The sequence below is a fragment of the Hyla sarda genome, chromosome 3 (genome assembly GCF_029499605.1).
Source record: "Hyla sarda isolate aHylSar1 chromosome 3, aHylSar1.hap1, whole genome shotgun sequence".
NCBI classification, from domain to species: domain Eukaryota; kingdom Metazoa; phylum Chordata; class Amphibia; order Anura; family Hylidae; genus Hyla; species Hyla sarda.
This window is the reverse complement of record NC_079191.1, coordinates 268,430,189-268,448,518: the sequence shown is the minus strand read 5'-3', so window position 1 is coordinate 268,448,518 and position 18,330 is coordinate 268,430,189. Positions and strand designations below refer to the sequence as shown.

General features: G+C 40.8%; 1 protein-coding gene across 3 annotated transcripts in view; it reads left to right on the top strand.

The window, feature by feature from the left end:
* AHI1 (Abelson helper integration site 1) overlaps positions 1-18,330 on the top strand; it is a 248,488-nt gene that overhangs the window by 194,145 nt on the left and 36,013 nt on the right. For all 3 annotated transcript variants that reach the window (XM_056566604.1, XM_056566601.1, XM_056566599.1), the window contains 4 exons: positions 1,621-1,679; positions 5,477-5,545; positions 10,018-10,180; positions 10,285-10,382. In XM_056566604.1, the coding sequence (XP_056422579.1) occupies positions 1,621-1,679; positions 5,477-5,545; positions 10,018-10,180; positions 10,285-10,382 (389 nt within the window). The remainder of the gene's footprint in view (positions 1-1,620; positions 1,680-5,476; positions 5,546-10,017; positions 10,181-10,284; positions 10,383-18,330) is intronic.

Below are 18,330 nucleotides of genomic sequence, written 5' to 3'. Positions count from 1 at the left end.
AACACACACAAGAAATTTTTATTATTGTCGGCTATATTTTTAGTGTTTTACCCGCCCACATAAATTGATCCCTGTTTAAAAATTAATAAACATTTCGTAATAAAAAAGATAAATTTCGTTAGATACAATTTTTTCCATCACTACTGTATCTTTTTTATAAAAAAAAAAATTTTATGGTGCCCTACGAAAATTTAATAAAAAAGGTATCTCCATAATTTTTTTGGATCGCAAAAGTCCAAAAATGAATAAAAACCGCCTGCAAAAACACAAAATTTAAAACCAACATGACGTTTCTTCTTGGCGTTTTTGCTCTTCCATAGACTTCTATGGGAAGAAAACGTCACAATTTCAAGGCAAAAAACGCCAAACTATTTGAAAATCCAGCCTCTGAGCCCGAAATTGCTAAAAAACGCCAAAAGGATTTAAAAATGCCAAACTAAAAAACACCAAGGGAATCTGGCATTTTGCAGTTTACCATTGACTTCCAGCTAACATCTGGCCGTGGCGTTTTTTCACAGAAAAAACGCAGTGCGGGAAAATTGGCGTATTTAATGGCGTTTTTGCAAAAAAAAAAAAAAACCTCAGTGGAGTTCCAGCCTAAAAGTGCTTTTTTCCCTTTGCAATGCATATATATTTCTAGAAAACACCAATCGGGCAAAATGTTTACTTCTCTCACTGATACACGAGTTTCCAAGTTGGCATCCATGTGTGGTGTATTTTCCAAAATGGGGTCAAAGTGTATAACACTAAAATAGGTCTTTTGCTCCTTTGCTCAGACAAGCTTAAATTTATTTAGTTTAAGGACCTTCATATATATTCAAAGAAAAACCAAAAAAATATATCTTTGAAATAGTTCTGTGTGGTAGTGTGGGTCATGTTCCCTTTGTTTACATTGCAATGCCACCCACAAATGGCAGCATTTGTGACAGATTTTGCATTGTATTTCTAATGACATGCAACTTGAACCATTGGTGAACCAGAACAACAGGTCTAGCTTGTCATACTTCCACTTATGATGGTATGATATGCTGGAGTATTGTGACTGCTCTGCCACACCTTTTTTAGATAAATAATAGTAAGCTGTCAGAGCCCATCAGTATTGTAATGAAAAATGCCTCAATTTCCTTAATCAATTCTTCGTTCACTATATTTTTTGATGCAGCATATCAAACCTTTCATAGATTTTTCTTTTGCAATTGAATTGCCATGCCTATATTTTACACCCGCTGGATATGCCATAAATGCCTATATTAAAATCTGTTGATGCTTTGAAAAGAATAAAGCCCTCACTTTGGCCTCACCTTCTAGGTATGAATAATTTATTATAAATATTTTTGCAGGAATTGACGATCCAGAACCATTCCAACACTTTACTCTCCCTCCCCTATCCCACACCACCAAAAAAAAAAGAAAGAAAAAAAACACTTGTAAAATGTTTCATAACCCTGTTAGACAAGATTGTAGTAACCATTCTAGTTCAGAACTTACATGTGTCGATTGATGTTTCTTCCAACCCTTATCTATGAGGGTTCCACTAAACCTGCACAGAGTTCCCATTGTTTTCACAACATGTAGAGAATAACATACCCAAAAACAGCTAATTGTTTTGTCTTTTTGCAGGTGGTTTCAGCCCAGTTGGACAGTCACTTAGTCGGACACCATCAATCAAACTGAAAATGGTAAGTGGTATTTACTTCAAACATCAGCACTACACATTATATCAATGTTCCTAGTAAAGGTTCCAAAGTTAAATAATAGAAACTAAAAAATAGAATTTATCTAAATGTTGAGGTAATCTTTTTCCTAATAGTTTATTATGATTAAAGACTGAACACAGCTTTTGTCTTAAAGGGGTACTTCGCCTCTAAGGATAGGGGATAAGATGTCTGATCGCGGGGGTGCCGCCGCTGGGTCCCTCCTCTTTGGGTGTGAATGTTAATGGAAAAAAAATTGTCTTGCTTGATTCCCAATGATTGAAACAGTATGTTAGTATATCTATAGAACAATCTACAGCAACTACAGCTCTTGAATTTACGTAAGGATATTGTTAGTAAATACATTAGCAACAGCACTTATTAAACTTTGGCTGTTAAATGCATTCACGACATCAAGGGGTTTTTAAATTTCTGACAATTATTGCCTAGATAAGACCTGCAAAATGAATTAACATCAGCTTTATAAGAAAATAGGAAAAGCTATGAGAATACACCAAGTAATGTATAACAAAAAATACATCTGAAAGTCTGATCTCTTTTGGTCCTCAATCAACTGCTGTGCCAGTGTTAAAGGTCCCCCCTTTTTCCTGCTTTCTGTGATGTGTTGCCCCCACAGAAATCACCCCAATCAGCTAATCACTGGCTGAGACAGGTCATTGCCTCCATACATATATTTAAATTTACCCCTAGGACAACCACTTTAAAAATATACATATTTTATATTGCAGTGTATAACTAAGAATCACATGTCCTTCTTTTCCTCTAAGAAACCAAATGGAACATACAGGGCCTTGCATAGATATTCACCCCATGATTCTACCCACTATGTTTCACTGTATGGATGGTGTGCTCAGACTATTTGTGAAGTACACAACTAATAGTTGCCCTTTGGACAGATTCTCCCACCTCAGCTGTTGGTCTTTGCAGTTCCTCCAAAGTGAGCCTCTTGGTTGCTTCTCTGATTAATTTTCTCCTTGTCCAGCTTGGCACGTTAGGTGAACTGCTCTGTCTTGGTAAAGTTGCAGTTGTGCCATATTATCTTCATTTTTTAAAAATGATTTCATGGTGCTCCACGAAATTACCTTGGGATATTTCTTTATAACCTAACCCTGCTTTGTACTTCTCCACAACTTTGACTCTGACCTATTAAGTGATCTCCTTGGTCTTCATGCTGCTGTAACGCTCTCTAATAAACCCTAAGGCTTTCACAGAACTAGTGTATTTGTGCTAAGATTAAATTGCCGCCAGATGGACTATTTACTATATGGCTTGTGAGGGCAGTTGGTCGCACAAGATCTTTGTTAAGGGTTTCACAGTAAAGGGGGTGAATACATACAGTACAGACCAAAAGTTTGGACACACCTTCTCATTCAGAGTTTTCTTTATTTTCATGACTATGGAAATTGTAGATTCACACTGAAGGCATCAAAACTATGAATTAACACATGTGGAATTATATACATAACAAAAAGGTGTGAAACAACTGAAAATATGTCATATTCTAGGTTCTTCAAAGTAGCCGCCTTTTGCTTTGATTACTGCTTTGCACATTCTTGGCATTCTCTTGTTGAGCTTCAAGAGGTAGTCACCTGAAATGGTCTTCCGACAGTCTTGAAGGAGTTCCCAGAGATGATTAGCACTGAAAATAACTTGAATCTGTGGTTATATAATGACAAAATGGGGAAAAGTCCAAGAGGAGTCAATATTTATGCAGGGTACTGTAGAATTCAGCACAATACAGCTTGCATTTGCCCTGCATATCTAATAATAGACTAAGGCTGGGTCCACACTACGTTTTGTCCCATACGGGAGCGCATACGGCAGGAGGGAGCTAAAACCTCGCGCTCCCGTATGTGACCGTATGCGCTCCCGTATGCCATTCACTTCAATGAGCCGACCGGAGTGAAACGTTCGGTCCGGTCGGCTCATTTTTGCGCCGTATGCGCTTTTACAACCGGACCTAAAACTGGGGTCAACCACGGTTTTAGGTCCGGTTGTAAAAGCGCATACGGCGCAAAAATGAGCCGACCGGACCGAACGTTTCACTCCGGTCGGCTCATTGAAGTGAATGGCATACGGGAGCGCATACGGTAACATACGGGAGCGCGAGCTTTTAGCTCCCCCCTGCCGTATGCGCTCCCGTATGGGACAAAACGTAGTGTGGACCCAGCCTAATATGGTTGTGTCTGTTACTGAACAATTTCTTGTTAGAACTGTACAAAACTATAACAGGCACCTCAGAAGATACTTATTTCATTTCTACAGGTTTCTGTGTTATTGCTGCATTGTATGAGTCACTATAAACAGACCTCAGGGGCTTCTGTGCCAATGAGACACACAGACACACCCTGCCTTAAAAAAAGCCTCAATTTTACAAAACAAACAAAAACTTTATTAATTTGGCTATAGGTGAATATGTGGGCAGAAAGGAATTATAGAAGTAAAACTTGTTTTGTGAAAGCACCTGTTAAGAAACTGGAAGTGATGTTTAGAAAGCTTCCATTCAGTTTTTTATGTAATTTTACTTCATAGACATTTATGTATAAAGTCTTACCTAGTAAGCTTCCATGTACAGTGGTCCCTCAAGTTACAATATTAATTGGTTCCAGGACAACCATTGTATGTTGAGACCATAACTCTATGGAAACCTTGTAATTGGTTCTGAAGCCACCAAATTGTCATCCAAAATAGGAAAAAGTGAGGATTAAAGAAAACTAGGTAGATAACTAATATAGAGAAAGCAAATCCTTACATATTAAAGTAAGAAAAATCTGCAGGAAGCTGTAAATCACTGTCTATGTAGAGGACAGGAGCGTCTTCAAGGTCCTGTACAGTACACGCAATGTCCTAAAACAGTAAAATGGAGTAGCCCTCACCTGGTGTCCAAAGGCGCAGCTATCCCTGGCACAGGTAAAAAGTAGTACAGAACATGTAATACTCCCTGTACTGTAGGGGGCGCTACCAGACAGCCATTCAGTGCATAAGCTTCAGCAATACAGGGGTTTTACCAGTGAATGCCCATTCTGATTGTTCTGTTCTTCCAGCCATTGACACATTTCACAGATCTAGACTGTCCGTAGCATTGTATGTTGAGTCTGGTTTCAAGTTACAATGGTCCAGAAAAGACCATTGTATGTTGAAACTATTGTATGTTGAGGTATCACTGTATTTATAATTTTGATTTCACGGTAGGTCTGCTACCTATGTTTTCCGTTTTCCTTGACAAATAGACACCCACTCAGTCTGAAAAAATTTTTGCTATGATTTCAGTGTTTTCTGAAGACGCACCTGACCATAAGACGCACCTAGGTTTTAGAGGAGGAGAACAAGAAAAAAAACAGCAGCCCCCCCCCCGCCCCCTTGTAGACAGTGCCCCCTTGTAAACAGCAGGCCCCCCTTATAGACAGTGCCCCCTTGTAAACAGCAGGCCCCCCCCCTTGTAGACAGTGCCCCCTGCTGCAGAGCGGGGCATTTGACGGCTGCAACGCAGCAGGTATCGGTCTTGGTATCAGGTACATTAAACAAGTTCCCGATACCATGCAAATCCCGGGTATCGGCACACACATTCGCTCCATAAGACGCACAGACATTTCCTTCCCACGTTTGGGGGAGAAAAAGTGCGTCATATGAAACGAAAAATGCGGTACATAGGAAAGCTACAGACATCTGTTTTCCCTAATTTTAGGACTAATTATTCAATTTTGTCAGACTGTTCTGTTCTGAATTCATTCATTTCTCATAGATTATTTTTATTGTTTAAGAGTAATTCAGAAGCAAAGGTTTCTTCACTTCAAATAGAAGCTGACAGTATTCTACCAATACAAGAGACGGTGAGTGTCCTGCATTCAGACTGTATTTATTATTGCAGAATACTGAACTGAAAAGATATAAAATAAGCATATCATTGCAAAATGTATGGATATATCTGAGCTTTATCTAAAGCTTGGGCAACTACAAAGACATTTTCACATTTTAGCAACTGTTTATAATCCAGACATATCAGATGAGTAGTTAAGGTGGAGATTCTGCTTAAGGGTACGTTCACACATATGCAGATTTGATGCGCAGGATTTTCACTCTGCTTCTACAGGAGACAAAACTAGGAGAGGGGGAGGGGCAGAGACTCCACTCAGGTCACGCCTCCTATCCATTGATTCTTTTCATTGCATGAACGGGCAGTGCCAGATCTGCCTTGTCTCTAGTGGACTTTGTTACCAATATAATCTCAAATAATCTATATGAAATACATTTTTAATCTTCAATAGCAATATGTAAAATAGATGTGACTAAACTACTTGCACCAAATTTATTTTTGACTTGTGCCATGTTTTGGAGCAAATGGTATAAGGAAGAGACTTATGTCTAGAAATTGTGCCAGTTTAACCTTTTAACCTCTTCTGGACGCCGGGCGTATGCATACGCCCTGCATCCCGAGTCCTTAAGTACGTGGGGCGTATACATACGCCCGTGGGAATTCCGGTCCCCGCCGCTAGCCGGTTACATCGCCCAGGGGGGTCCTGAACTGATTCTGACCAATGGCAGCACAGGACAGTGGGTTGCCATGGCAACCCCCTGTTCTGCCCACCCCTGGATGTTGTGGGGAACGTGGGGAGAAGATGGAGGCCGGGGACCCCCGATCGTCGCCGGAGACAGGCACAGGTACGACAGTGGGGGGTGGGGGGAGGAATGAAAGTGAAAGTAAAGTGATCTTTACTGTGGCAACCACTAGGAAGGCCAAACTGCAACTCCCAGCATGCCCAGACAGCCCAGGCATGCTGGGAGTTGTAGTTCTGTAACATCTGTCCCTTCAGATTTTGCAATTTTCATGAAATTTTTGAAAATTGCTGCTCTACTTTGAAGCCCTCTAATTTTTTCTAAAAGCAAAAATATGCCCATTTCATGATGCCAACATAAAGTGGATATATTGTATTTGTGAATAAAAATAAAATTTATTGGGAATATCCATTTTCCTTACAAGTAGAGAGCTTCAAAGTTAGAAAAATGCAACATTTTCAAAATTTTCATGAAATTTGGGGATTTTTCACCAAAAAAGGTTGCAAGTAATGCCGAAAATTTACCACCAAAATAAAGTAGAATATGTCACGAAAAAAGAATCTCAGAATCAGAATATTCGGTAAAAGCGTTTTCGAGTTATTAATTTGTAAAGCGACGGTGGTCAGAATTGCGAAGCAGGGCTCAGTCCTTAAGGTGATAAAGGGCTGCGTCCTTAAGGGGTTAAGGACATGGCCCATTTTGGTCTTAAGGACCAGGCCAATTTTCATTTTTGCGTTTTTGTTTTTTCCTTCTCTCCTTTCAAAATCCATAACTCTTATTTTCTCCATTATCTACAAAGCCATATGAGGGCTTGTTTTTTGCACGAACAATTGTACTTTGTAATGACGTTTTACCATAAGATGTACCATGAAACCCCAAAATTTATATTTGTGGGTGTAAATTTTTAAAAGAACTGCAATTTTGCAGCTTTTGGGGGTTTACGCAGTGTACTTTATAGTAAAAAAATGATACTTTAACTTTATTCTGTAGGTCAATGCAATTAACCCCTTAAGGATGCAGGACGTAAATGTACGTCCTGGTGAGGTGGTACTTAACGCACCAGGACGTACATTTACGTCCTAAGCATAACCGTGGGCATCGGAGCGATGCCCGTGTCATGCGCGGCTGATCCCGGCTGCTGATCGCAGCCAGGGACCCGCCGGCAATGGCCGACGCCCGCGATCTCGCGGGCGTCCGCCATTAACCCCTCAGGTGCCGGGATCAATACAGATCCCGGCATCTGCGGCAGTTCGCCATTTAAATGAACGATCGGATCGCCCGCAGCGCTGCTGCGGGGATCCGATCATTCATAACGCCGCACGGAGGTCCCCTCTCCTTCCTCCATGCGGCTCCCGGCATCTCCTGCTCTGGTCTGTGATCGAGCAGACCAGAGCAGGAGATGACCGATAATACTGATCTGTTCTATGTCCTATACATAGAACAGATCAGTATTAGCAATCATGGTATTGCTATGAATAGTCCCCTATGGGGACTATTCAAGTGTAAAAAAAAAATGTAAAAAAATGTAAAATAAAAGTTTAAAAAAAAGTGAAAAATCCCCTCCCCCAATAAAAAAGTAAAATGTCCGTTTTTTCCTATTTTACCCCCAAAAAGCGTAAAAAACATTTTTTATAGACATATTTGGTATCGCCGCGTGGGTAAATGTCCGAACTATTAAAATAAAATGTTAATGATCCCGTACGGTGAACGGCGTGAACGAAAAAAAATTTAAAAAGTCCAAAATTCCTACTTTTTTAATACATTTTATTTAAAAAAAATTATAAAAAATGTATTAAAAGTTTTTTATATGCAAATGTGGTATCAAAAAAAAGTACAGATCATGGCGCAAAAAATGAGCCCCCATACCGCCACTTATACGGAAAAATAAAAAAGTTAGAGGTCATCAAAATAAAGGGATTATAAACTTACTAATTTGGTTAAAAAGTTTGTGATTTTTTTTAAGCGCAACAATAATATAAAAGTATATAATAATGGGTATCATTTTAATCGTATTGACCCTCAGAATAAAGAACACATGTCATTTTTACCATAAATTGTACGTCGTGAAAACAAAACCTTCCAAAATTAGCAAAATTGCGTTTTTCGTTTTAATTTCCCCACAAAAATAGTGTTTTTTGGTTGCGCCATACATTTTATGATATAATGAGTGATGTCATTACAAAGGACAACTGGTCGCGCAAAAAACAAGCCCTCATACTATTCTGTGGATGAAAATATAAAAGAGTTATGATTTTTAGAAGGCGAGGAGGAAAAAATGAAAACGTAAAATTTAAATTGTCTGAGTCCTTAAGGCCAAAATGGGCTGAGTCCTTAAGGGGTTAAAACTATACCCAATTTTATAGTTTTTCTTTTATTTTACTACAGAAAACTTTTTTAATCAAACTTCATATGCATAACATTGGCATTTTCTGACCCCTATAACTTAATTTTTCTGTTTGTATGAAGGCTTCGATGGGACTTTTTGATCGCTTTTTATATATTTTTTTTTCCAGATATATGATGTGATAAAAATCAGTAATTTAGGTGTTTGATTTTTTTTTACATTTACGCTGTCTACCATGGATCATAAACAGTATGTTTTAAGAGTTTTGCTATTTACTTATGCAGCATTACCAAATATACCAACCTTTTTTTTTTTTGCAAAATGGGAAAATAGGAGTACTTAATTTTTTCTATAAGGAGAGGGGGTTTTATATAATTTTAGAAAAAAATGTTATTTACACTTTTTTAAGCCCCTATAAGGGTCTTTGATATACAGTCATTAGATTGCATTTACTGTATAATGCTATGCCTCACTTTCACTTTAGATGCCATGATCGGCATTGATCATCGTGTCTAAAAGGTTAATGACGGGCAGCTTTTTAGAAACTTTTCGTATTAATTTTTTTACACGTTTAAAATCCCTATAGGGGACTTTGATATATAGTCATAAGATTACATTTACTGTATAATTATATGCCTATGGCATAGCATTATGCAGTCTGATTGGCTATCCACTTTTAGCTCACAGAACCCCCATGATTACATCGCAGGGGTTATATGAGCCCCTCTGAGATACCGCAGATGCTTCACTTTCGCTTAAGATGCGGTGATCGGCATTGATCATAGCATCTAAAAGGTTAATGATGGGCAGCGTCAGGATCGACGCTGCCTGTCATTAGCAATGAGTGTGAAGCTACTGATAATAGCCGACAATCACTGTTCTAAAGCGTGCGCAGCTCCTGGACACAAGGGTGTACCTTTACGCCCTTCTTCCTTAACAGGTTAAAGGACTTGTGTGCGCAGCACTACTATAAAATGTGTATAATAAATTTTATAAAGACATAGAACCCTAAGATCAAAAAGAAACTTTAAAATGCTGTGAAATGCTAAATGCCTTGTCACCTCAATAGCTTTCCAAGTGTCACACTGTGGTGTATTTGCATTCTAAGAAATGAATTCACGTCACGTCCATAAATCAATAAAGAACCAGCTGTTTGGGAATGGGTACAGTAGTTGGCATGATCAGTGTGCTAAACCATTTCTCACGTTTCCCACAGCCCATTATCATATGTCTCCTGCTGTGTTCCCACCACCTTGATTCCTTTAGCAAAAGTTTACAAAGCCTCAACTTTTACCAAGGTATTGCTTTGGTTTCAGCTGTTTTACTGTAAGAGGAAGTAAATGGTAAAGGGTGTCTTTGTGGCATGAAGGTGATAACGTTGTGGTGGTCTTATCTCTCTTCTAGGTGGTAGCTCTATACGACTACACAGCACATCGATCAGACGAGCTAAGCATCCATCGTAGTGACATTATCCATGTGTTGTACAAAGATAATGATAATTGGTGGTTTGGCAGTCTACAGAATGGACAACAGGGTTACTTTCCAGCAAACTATGTGGCTGCTGAAAGTAAGTTCATAAAATAGAAATGAATGTTCGTTTAACTGATTGTTTTGCTCTAACACTAAATTTATTTGTGTAAACTTACTACTGTCCTATTTTCTCTGTTCTAGTCCAGCAGGAGTATGACCACCCTACAACATCCAAATCATATTATCCTGTTTCCCAGGAACATTTAGAGGCAGATCATTCTGACCATACTTCTCTGATGGTAAATGTCCAACTTCTTAACAGAAAATCTTTGTTTTATAGCTCAGCTTCTCCAACTTTTTACTGGAGCCTCACCCAATAGACCAAAGTGAATGCCTGGGCCTTACTATCTGTGCTGGAAGTCTGGGCAAAAATTTTAAATACTGTCCCGTCTAACTTTCTTTTGTTGCCTAAACTCTGTATAAGGCTGGGTTCACACTACGTTTTGTCCCATACGGGAGCGCATACGGCAGGGGGGAGCTAAAACCTCGCGCTCCCGTATGTGACCGTATGCGCTCCCGTATGTCATTCATTTCAATGAGCCGACCGGAGTGAAACGTTCGGTCCGGTCGGCTCATTTTTGCGCCGTATGCGCTTTTACAACCGGACCTAAAACCGTGGTTGACCACAGTTTTAGGTCCGGTTGTAAAAGCGCATACGGCGCAAAAATGAGCCGACCGGACCGAACGTTTCACTCTGGTCGGCTCATTGAAATGAATGACATACGGGAGCGCATACGGTCACATACGGGAGCGCGAGGTTTTAGCTCCCCCTGCCATATGCGCTCCCGTATGGGACAAAACGTAGTGTGAACCCAGCCTAACATTACAAATCAATACAAAATGAGTTTTCTTTAAAATAGAAATTATTCATCCTAGTGAGATTTTGCATGCATCATTCAAGTTTGCAGAGGCCTTGAGGTACCAAAAATGTTTTGCAAGATGTTTTCATTGGTACCAGTCTGAGGTACATGTGACACTCTGATTGCTGCACTCTATTCAATATAAATGACGATAAACGTATGCAGTTTGGCACAATTACGACAATACCTAATTTATATATATTTTTTGTTTATTACGTTTTCCCCATAAAAATAATTTTTTGTAATAAAAAAAAAATTGTTTGTGCACTGCCATATACTGAAGGACGTAATTTTTTTTTCTTACCAGCAGAGTTGTGTAAGTGCTTTTTTGCTGGATGATCTTACATTTTAAGTGGTACTATTTTTTATTTTTTTTTGCATGCAACACTTTAATCAGTTTTTGTTTTTAAGGATTAGCAACAAGCAGTAGTTTTGGCATATTTGTATTTTTTTTTTCTATGGTGAATCTTAAACAAGCATTTTATAGCCAGATCATTGCAGACAGGGTGAAACCAAATATGTATATATACTTTTTATTTTCTAAAAACTTCATTCTAAATTATATTCCCAGGCCATCAATTACCATGGCTACCATCAGTATTCCCCAATTGATTCTCATTGTGCTAGTGGAGAACACAGGGAGCTCCCTCCTTTTGTAACACTGCTACATGCTGCAGTCACATTGTCCGTAGCATCTAAAGGAACTACTGACAGGAACAGAACACAGCTTTGCTACTGACCGTCGGCAGAAGACACAGGCACAGCTCCTAAGCACATGTCATCCTGTGGCTGTAACTGTACACCCATTTGTGGAGATGGCTCGCTATTATAGACATACAGTTAAACCCAGGAAGGGGTTAAATTCCCAATTGAAGTCAGTGGGGAGATGGGCATATCTGCACCATAAATCAACATTCATGTGCATTAATTCATTGCTGGTTTCTGTAGAATTGATAAAACATACAATATACTTGCTGAGTACCCAGCGGTGCCCATTTTTTTCTTCCTAATCCTTGTTGGGGAGGAAAATCAACAAAGGAGGAAGCTTTTGACTTCATATCCAGTCCTCATATATTGTTGTCATATCCCAACCCCATTCCGTCCTCCTATCCTATCCTCATATCCCGTCCTCCTATGCCGTCCTCATATCCTGACCTCCTATCTTGACCACATATCCCGACCTCCTATCCCGACCTCCTATTCCGTCCTCATATCCCGACCTCCTATCTCGGCCTCATTTCCCGTCCTCCTATCTCGACCTCATATCCCGACCTCATATCCCAACCTCATATCCCATGCTCACATCCCGTCCTCACATCCTGACCTCATATGCCATCCTTATGTCCCATCCTCATATCCTGTCCTCAGGTGGGACTGATTTGTGATAAAGATATTGTAAGCTGAAAATAGAAGGGGACGTGGCTTTGTGGGACTGGGTGTGATTTGCAAGCCAGACTGATGCACAAAAAGGTAGATAATAAAAGGGGTGGGGCTTAAATTGTGGGTGTGTCTTTGTGAGATGGGGTGTGGTTTGCAAGCCAGATTGACACATTCACCAGGAAATGCAGAGCGGAGCTTGTGGAGTAAGGTACTGGATGTCCCATATACTTGCAATATTATTGAAAAATGTTATAAAAACAAAATTGAAAAAAAATTCTTGGTCACTGCACCTGCACATTTAAGCTCAGAAATGTTTTATTTATACAGTTATCGCTTGTCTGGGCACTAGTAACCATGGAATATTTTGTGAGATGTTTCCACCAGAATTTTCTTGGATGTAAAAGTTGGCGCTAAAATTGACAATTTTGACACAAAAATTGTTGATTTTGGCACCAAACTCTGCAATTTTGGCGCAAAAAATATGTAATTTTGCTGAACAATCTGTCTATATCAGTGTTTACCAACCAGAATGCCTCCTAGTATGGCAAAACTTGGCATGCTGGGAGTTGCAGTTTTGCAAAAGCTGTAGGCACCCTGGTAGCAGAAATTAGTGTGCGACATTAGTGTGCGGCAGAGCTGAATGTGTGATTATGTGTAAGCATGACCACGCACACACTCAACTCTGCTACATACACCTGATCACACACTCAGCTCTACTATATACTCACACACTCAAATCTCCTACATACACACACTCAGCTCTGCTACATACACACAATCACTCAATCAGCTCTGCTACATACACACATTCACATACTCATCTCTACTACATACATTCACACACTCAGCTCTGCTACATACACACACTCACTCAGCTCTGCTACATACACACTATCACACACTCAGCTCTATTAACCCTTTACATCGCAGCTGACAACGGCGTCTAAAGGGACATGTGAAGGCTAGTGAGGTGGATCGCTCCCCGCAGTGTGATCGTGGTGGGGGGAGATCCACTATAGAGGTAGCCGGAGGGCTTACCGCTGTTCCCTAATGTCTGTGGCTCTGTCATTGATAGAGCCTGGCTGGACTAGGCTCTATCAATGGATCGCAGGGCACACAGATCAATGGAGTTCAGTAGAACTCTTTTGATTTGTATGAGGAATCTAATGATTCCTCTTAAAAGTCTAATAAAGTGTAATAAAAAAAAAGTTTTAATAAAAGTTTAACCCCTTAAGGACCAAGCCCATTTTAACCTTAAGGACCAGGCCAATTTTATTTTAGCGTTTTCGTTTTTTCCTCCTTGCCTTCTATAATCCATAACTCTTTTATATTTCCATCTATAGACCCATATAAGGGTTTGTTTTTTGCGTGACCAATTGTACTTTATAATGAAACCTCTCATTTTACCATAAAATGTACGGCAAACCCCAAAAAATAATGAAAACCACAATTTTGGAGGGCTTCGTTTTCACACTGTACACTTTACGGTAAAAATGACGTGTTCTTTATTCTGTGGATCAATACGATTAAAATGATACCCATGGCTAGATACTTTTATATTTTTTTACCGCTTAAAAAAAATCTAAAACTTTTTGTACAAAATCAGTAATCTAAAATTGCCCAATTTTGACCACCTATAACTTTTTCATTTTTCCGTATACAGGGCGCATTTTTTGCGCCGGCATCTGTTCTTTTTTTTCGATACCACATTTGCATATATAAAACTTTTAGATCATTTTTTTATAAAAAAAAAAAATTCAATAAAATGTGACAAAAAAGCAGCATTTTTGGACTTTTCTTCTTTTTTTTTACATTTACGCCGTTCACCGTACGGGATCATTAACATTATATTTTGATAGGTCAGACATTTACACACGCGGCGATACCAAATATGTTTATAAAAAAAAAATAACGCTTTTTGAGGGTAAAATGGGAAAAACTGACAATTTTTATTGGGGGAGGGGATTTTTTACTTTTGTTTTACTTTTTAGTTTTACATTTTTCCCCTTTTTTTTTAATACTTTTTATGTCCCCATAGGGGACTAACTATAGCAATCATTTGATTGCTAATACTGTTCAGTGCTATGCATAGAGCATAGCACTAATCAGTATTATCGGTGATCTTCTGCTCTGGTCTGCTCGATCTCAGACCAGAGCAGGAGATGCAGGGAGACGGACGGAGGCAGGTGAGGGGACCTCCGTCCGCCATTACAGATGATGGGATCGCCACGATAGCAGCCGGAATCTGCCGTGTATGACGCAAGAACCGCTCCAATGCTCGCGGTCATACACAGGACATAAATGTACTTCCTGGTGCGCGAAGTACCACCAAACCAGGACGTACATTTACCTCCGTGGTCTTTAAGGGGTTAAAAGACAAACTTTTAAGGGGTTAAAAGTTCAAATCACCCCCTTTTCCTATATAAAAACATGTAAACATAATAAAAATAAACATATTTAGTATCGCTGCATGCGTAATTTTACGAACTCTTAAAATATAACATTATGTATCCCATACAGTAAATTACGTAAATGTAAAAAAAAATACCAAATTGCAATTTTTATAATATTCCAGAAAAAAAAGTTAAAAAGCTATTGAAATTCAGATCAATACCAAAATGGTACTACTACAAAAAACAGATTATGTCGCAAAAAATTAGCCCTCATACAGCCTGGTATGCAAAATATTTTTTTTTAAAGCTATAGGGGTCAAAAAATGTCAATTACATTTTTTTGAAAAAGTTCAGAATTGTTTTTTAAATTAGTAAAATATGACGGAAACTATACAAATCTGGTATTGCTCTAATCAGGTGACCTAAAGTATCAAAACAACATGTTAGCTCAACCACAAGGTAAATGGTGTAGAAAAGAAAACCACCAAATTTGCAAAATTATCTTTTACTATTTCAATTTCACTTCACCGATGTAATATATATATATATAATATAGATAGATAGATAGGTAGATAGATTTTTTTTTTTTTTCTTCCGGAGAATATGTTATTGAAAAATTAAAAGGTATCATTATAGTAGGTACCGTATATACTCGAGTATAAGCCGAGTTTTTCAGCACGATTTTTCGTGCTGAAAACACCCCCCTCGGCTTATACTCGAGTGAACTCCCCCACCCGCAGTGGTCTTCAACCTGCGGACTTCCAGAGGTTTCAAAACTACATCTCCCAGCAAGCCCGGGCAGCCATCGGCTGTCCGGGCTTGCTGGGAGTTGTAGTTTTGAAACCTCCGGAGGTCCGCAGGTTGAAGACCACTGCGGCCTTCAACATCATCCAGCCCCCTCTCACCCCCTTTAGTTCTGAGTACTCACCTCCGCTCGGCGCTGGTCCGCTCCTGCAGGGAGGTGGTCCGGTGGCATAGTGGTTCCGGGCTGCTATCTTCACCGGGGAGGCCTCTTCTAAGCGCTTCGGGCCCGGCCTCAGAATAGTCACGTTGCCGTGACAACGACGCAGAGGTGCGTTCATTGCCAACGTACTTATGCGTCATTGTCAAGGCAACGCCTCTATTCCGGGCCGGAAGCGCGGAGAAGAGGCGCCCCCGGTGAAGATAACAGCCCGGACCACCTCCTCACCGGACCACCTCCTCTCCGGACAGCCCTGCAGGACCGGACCAGCGCCGAGCGGAGGTGAGTACTCAGAACTAAAGGGGATGAGAGGGGGCTGGATGATGTTGAAGGCCGCAGTGGTCTTCAACCTGCGGACCTCCGGAGGTTTCAAAACTACAACTCCCAGCAAGCCCGGACAGCCGATGGCTGCCCGGGCTTGCTGGGAGTTGTAGTTTTGAAACCTCTGGAGGTCCGCATGTTGAAGGCCGCAGTGGTCTTCAACCTGCGGACCTCCGGAGGTTTCAAAACTACAACTCCCAGCAAGCCCGGACAGCCGATGGCTGCCCGGGCTTGCTGGGAGTTGTAGTTTTGAAACCTCTGGAGGTCCGCAGGTTGAAGACCACTGAGGGCGAATGATGAGAAGAGGATGATGAAGGGGGGGGGTGTGGGGATGATGAAGGGGGGTGGGGATGATGAAGGGGGGGGGTGTGAGATGATTACAAGGGGATGATGAAGGGGGGATGTGTGGGATGATGACAAGGGGATGATGAAGGGGGGATGTGTGGGATGATAAGGGGATGTGTGGGATGATGAAGGGGGGATGTGTGGGATAAGGGGATGTGTGGGATGATGACAAGGGGATGATGAAGGGGGGATGTGTGGGATGATGACAAGGGGATGATGAAGGGGGGATGTGTGGGATGATAAGGGGATGTGTGGGATGATGAAGGGGGGATGTGTGGGATAAGGGGATGTGTGGGATGATGACAAGGGGATGATGAAGGGGGGATGTGTGGGATGATGACAAGGGGATGATGAAGGGGGGATGTGTGGGATGATGACAAGGGGATGATGAAGGGGGGATGTGTGGGATGATAAGGGGATGTGTGGGATGATGACAAGGGGATGATGAAGGGGGGATGTGTGGGATGATAAGGGGATGTTTGGGATGATGACAAGGGGATGATGAAGGGGGGATGTGTGGGATGATGACAAGGGGATGATGATGAGGATGTTAATGACGGGTCTGGATGATGACAGGGGGGGATGAGGTATTTCCCACCCTAGGCTTATACTCGAGTCAATAACTTTTCCTGGGATTTTGGGTTGAAATTAGGGGTCTCGGCTTATACTCGGGTCGGCTTATACTCGAGTATATACGGTAGTTATGGCTATTTTAGGGCGAGGAGGAAAAAATGAGTGTAAATGCAAAAATTGGTCCAGACAAGTGGGTCGTCATGAGGGACAAGTAGATTTTGCTCCATTTTAGTCCTGTGGACAAGTAGTTTTTATATTAAAGTTCCACACCCCTGATATAGATTAATACACAATAAAACATAATTTTTTTCCATGGCAGCAGTATAAGGGTGCATTCACACCACGTTTTAGCTATATGGGGACCGTATCCGATTGGGAGGGAGTGAAAACCGGCCACTCCCATATCCCAGCGGGGACTGGCCCCCTTCTCATTCATTTAAATGAGCCGACTGGAGTCAAACAGTGACTCCGGTCGGCTAATTTTTGCCCCCTATCCGGTTTTCTGACCAGACTGAAAACCGTGGTATGCTTCGGTTTTCAGTCTGGTCAGAATACTGGATATGGGGAAAATGAATGAGAAGAGGGCCGGGTCCAGCTGGGATATGGGAGCGCTCGGTTTTCACTCCCCCCAGCCAGATCCGGTCCCTGTATAGCTAAAATGTGGTTTAAATGCACCCTCAGTTTGGCATCGCACATGCAGTTTTTGATGCAGGGTCTTTGAAATGGACATTTTGTTGCATTGTGACCTAGTGCTAAAATTAAAACACAAATTTCGATAGAGTCCAAGTCAAGGCTGTGGCTGGGCAGCTCCAAGACATTTAGCGATGGGTGACCTTCTGGAAGTCTCTTCTATCTGCACACAGGATTTTTGGAGCTCAGTCAGAGTAACTGTTCACCTCTAAGAGAAGTACAAAGACCCTTCTCCTCTGATTACTTACTTCGATGGGGCGGTAAGCTCTACAAAGAGTCCAAACTTCTTCCATCTAAGAATTATGGAGACCACTGCACTCTTGAGAACTTTTGGTGTAGCAGAACTTTGTTTGTACCTTCCTCCAGATCTGTGTCTCCAGGTTTCCCTATCTCTGAGCTCTTCATAGCTTTGTGTTTGCTCTGATATTCATTGTCAGCTGAAAGATCTTATATAGACCCTGTCCAATCAGCTGAATTTACAGTGGGGCAAAAACGTATTTAGTCAGCCATCAATTGGGCAAGTTCTCCCACTTAAAAAGATGAGAGAGACCTGTAATTTTCATCATAGGTATACCTCAACTATGAGAGACATAATGAGAAAAAAAATCCATAAAATCACATTGAAGTAAATTACCTGCAGAAAGCTGGGACCAAAGTAACAAAG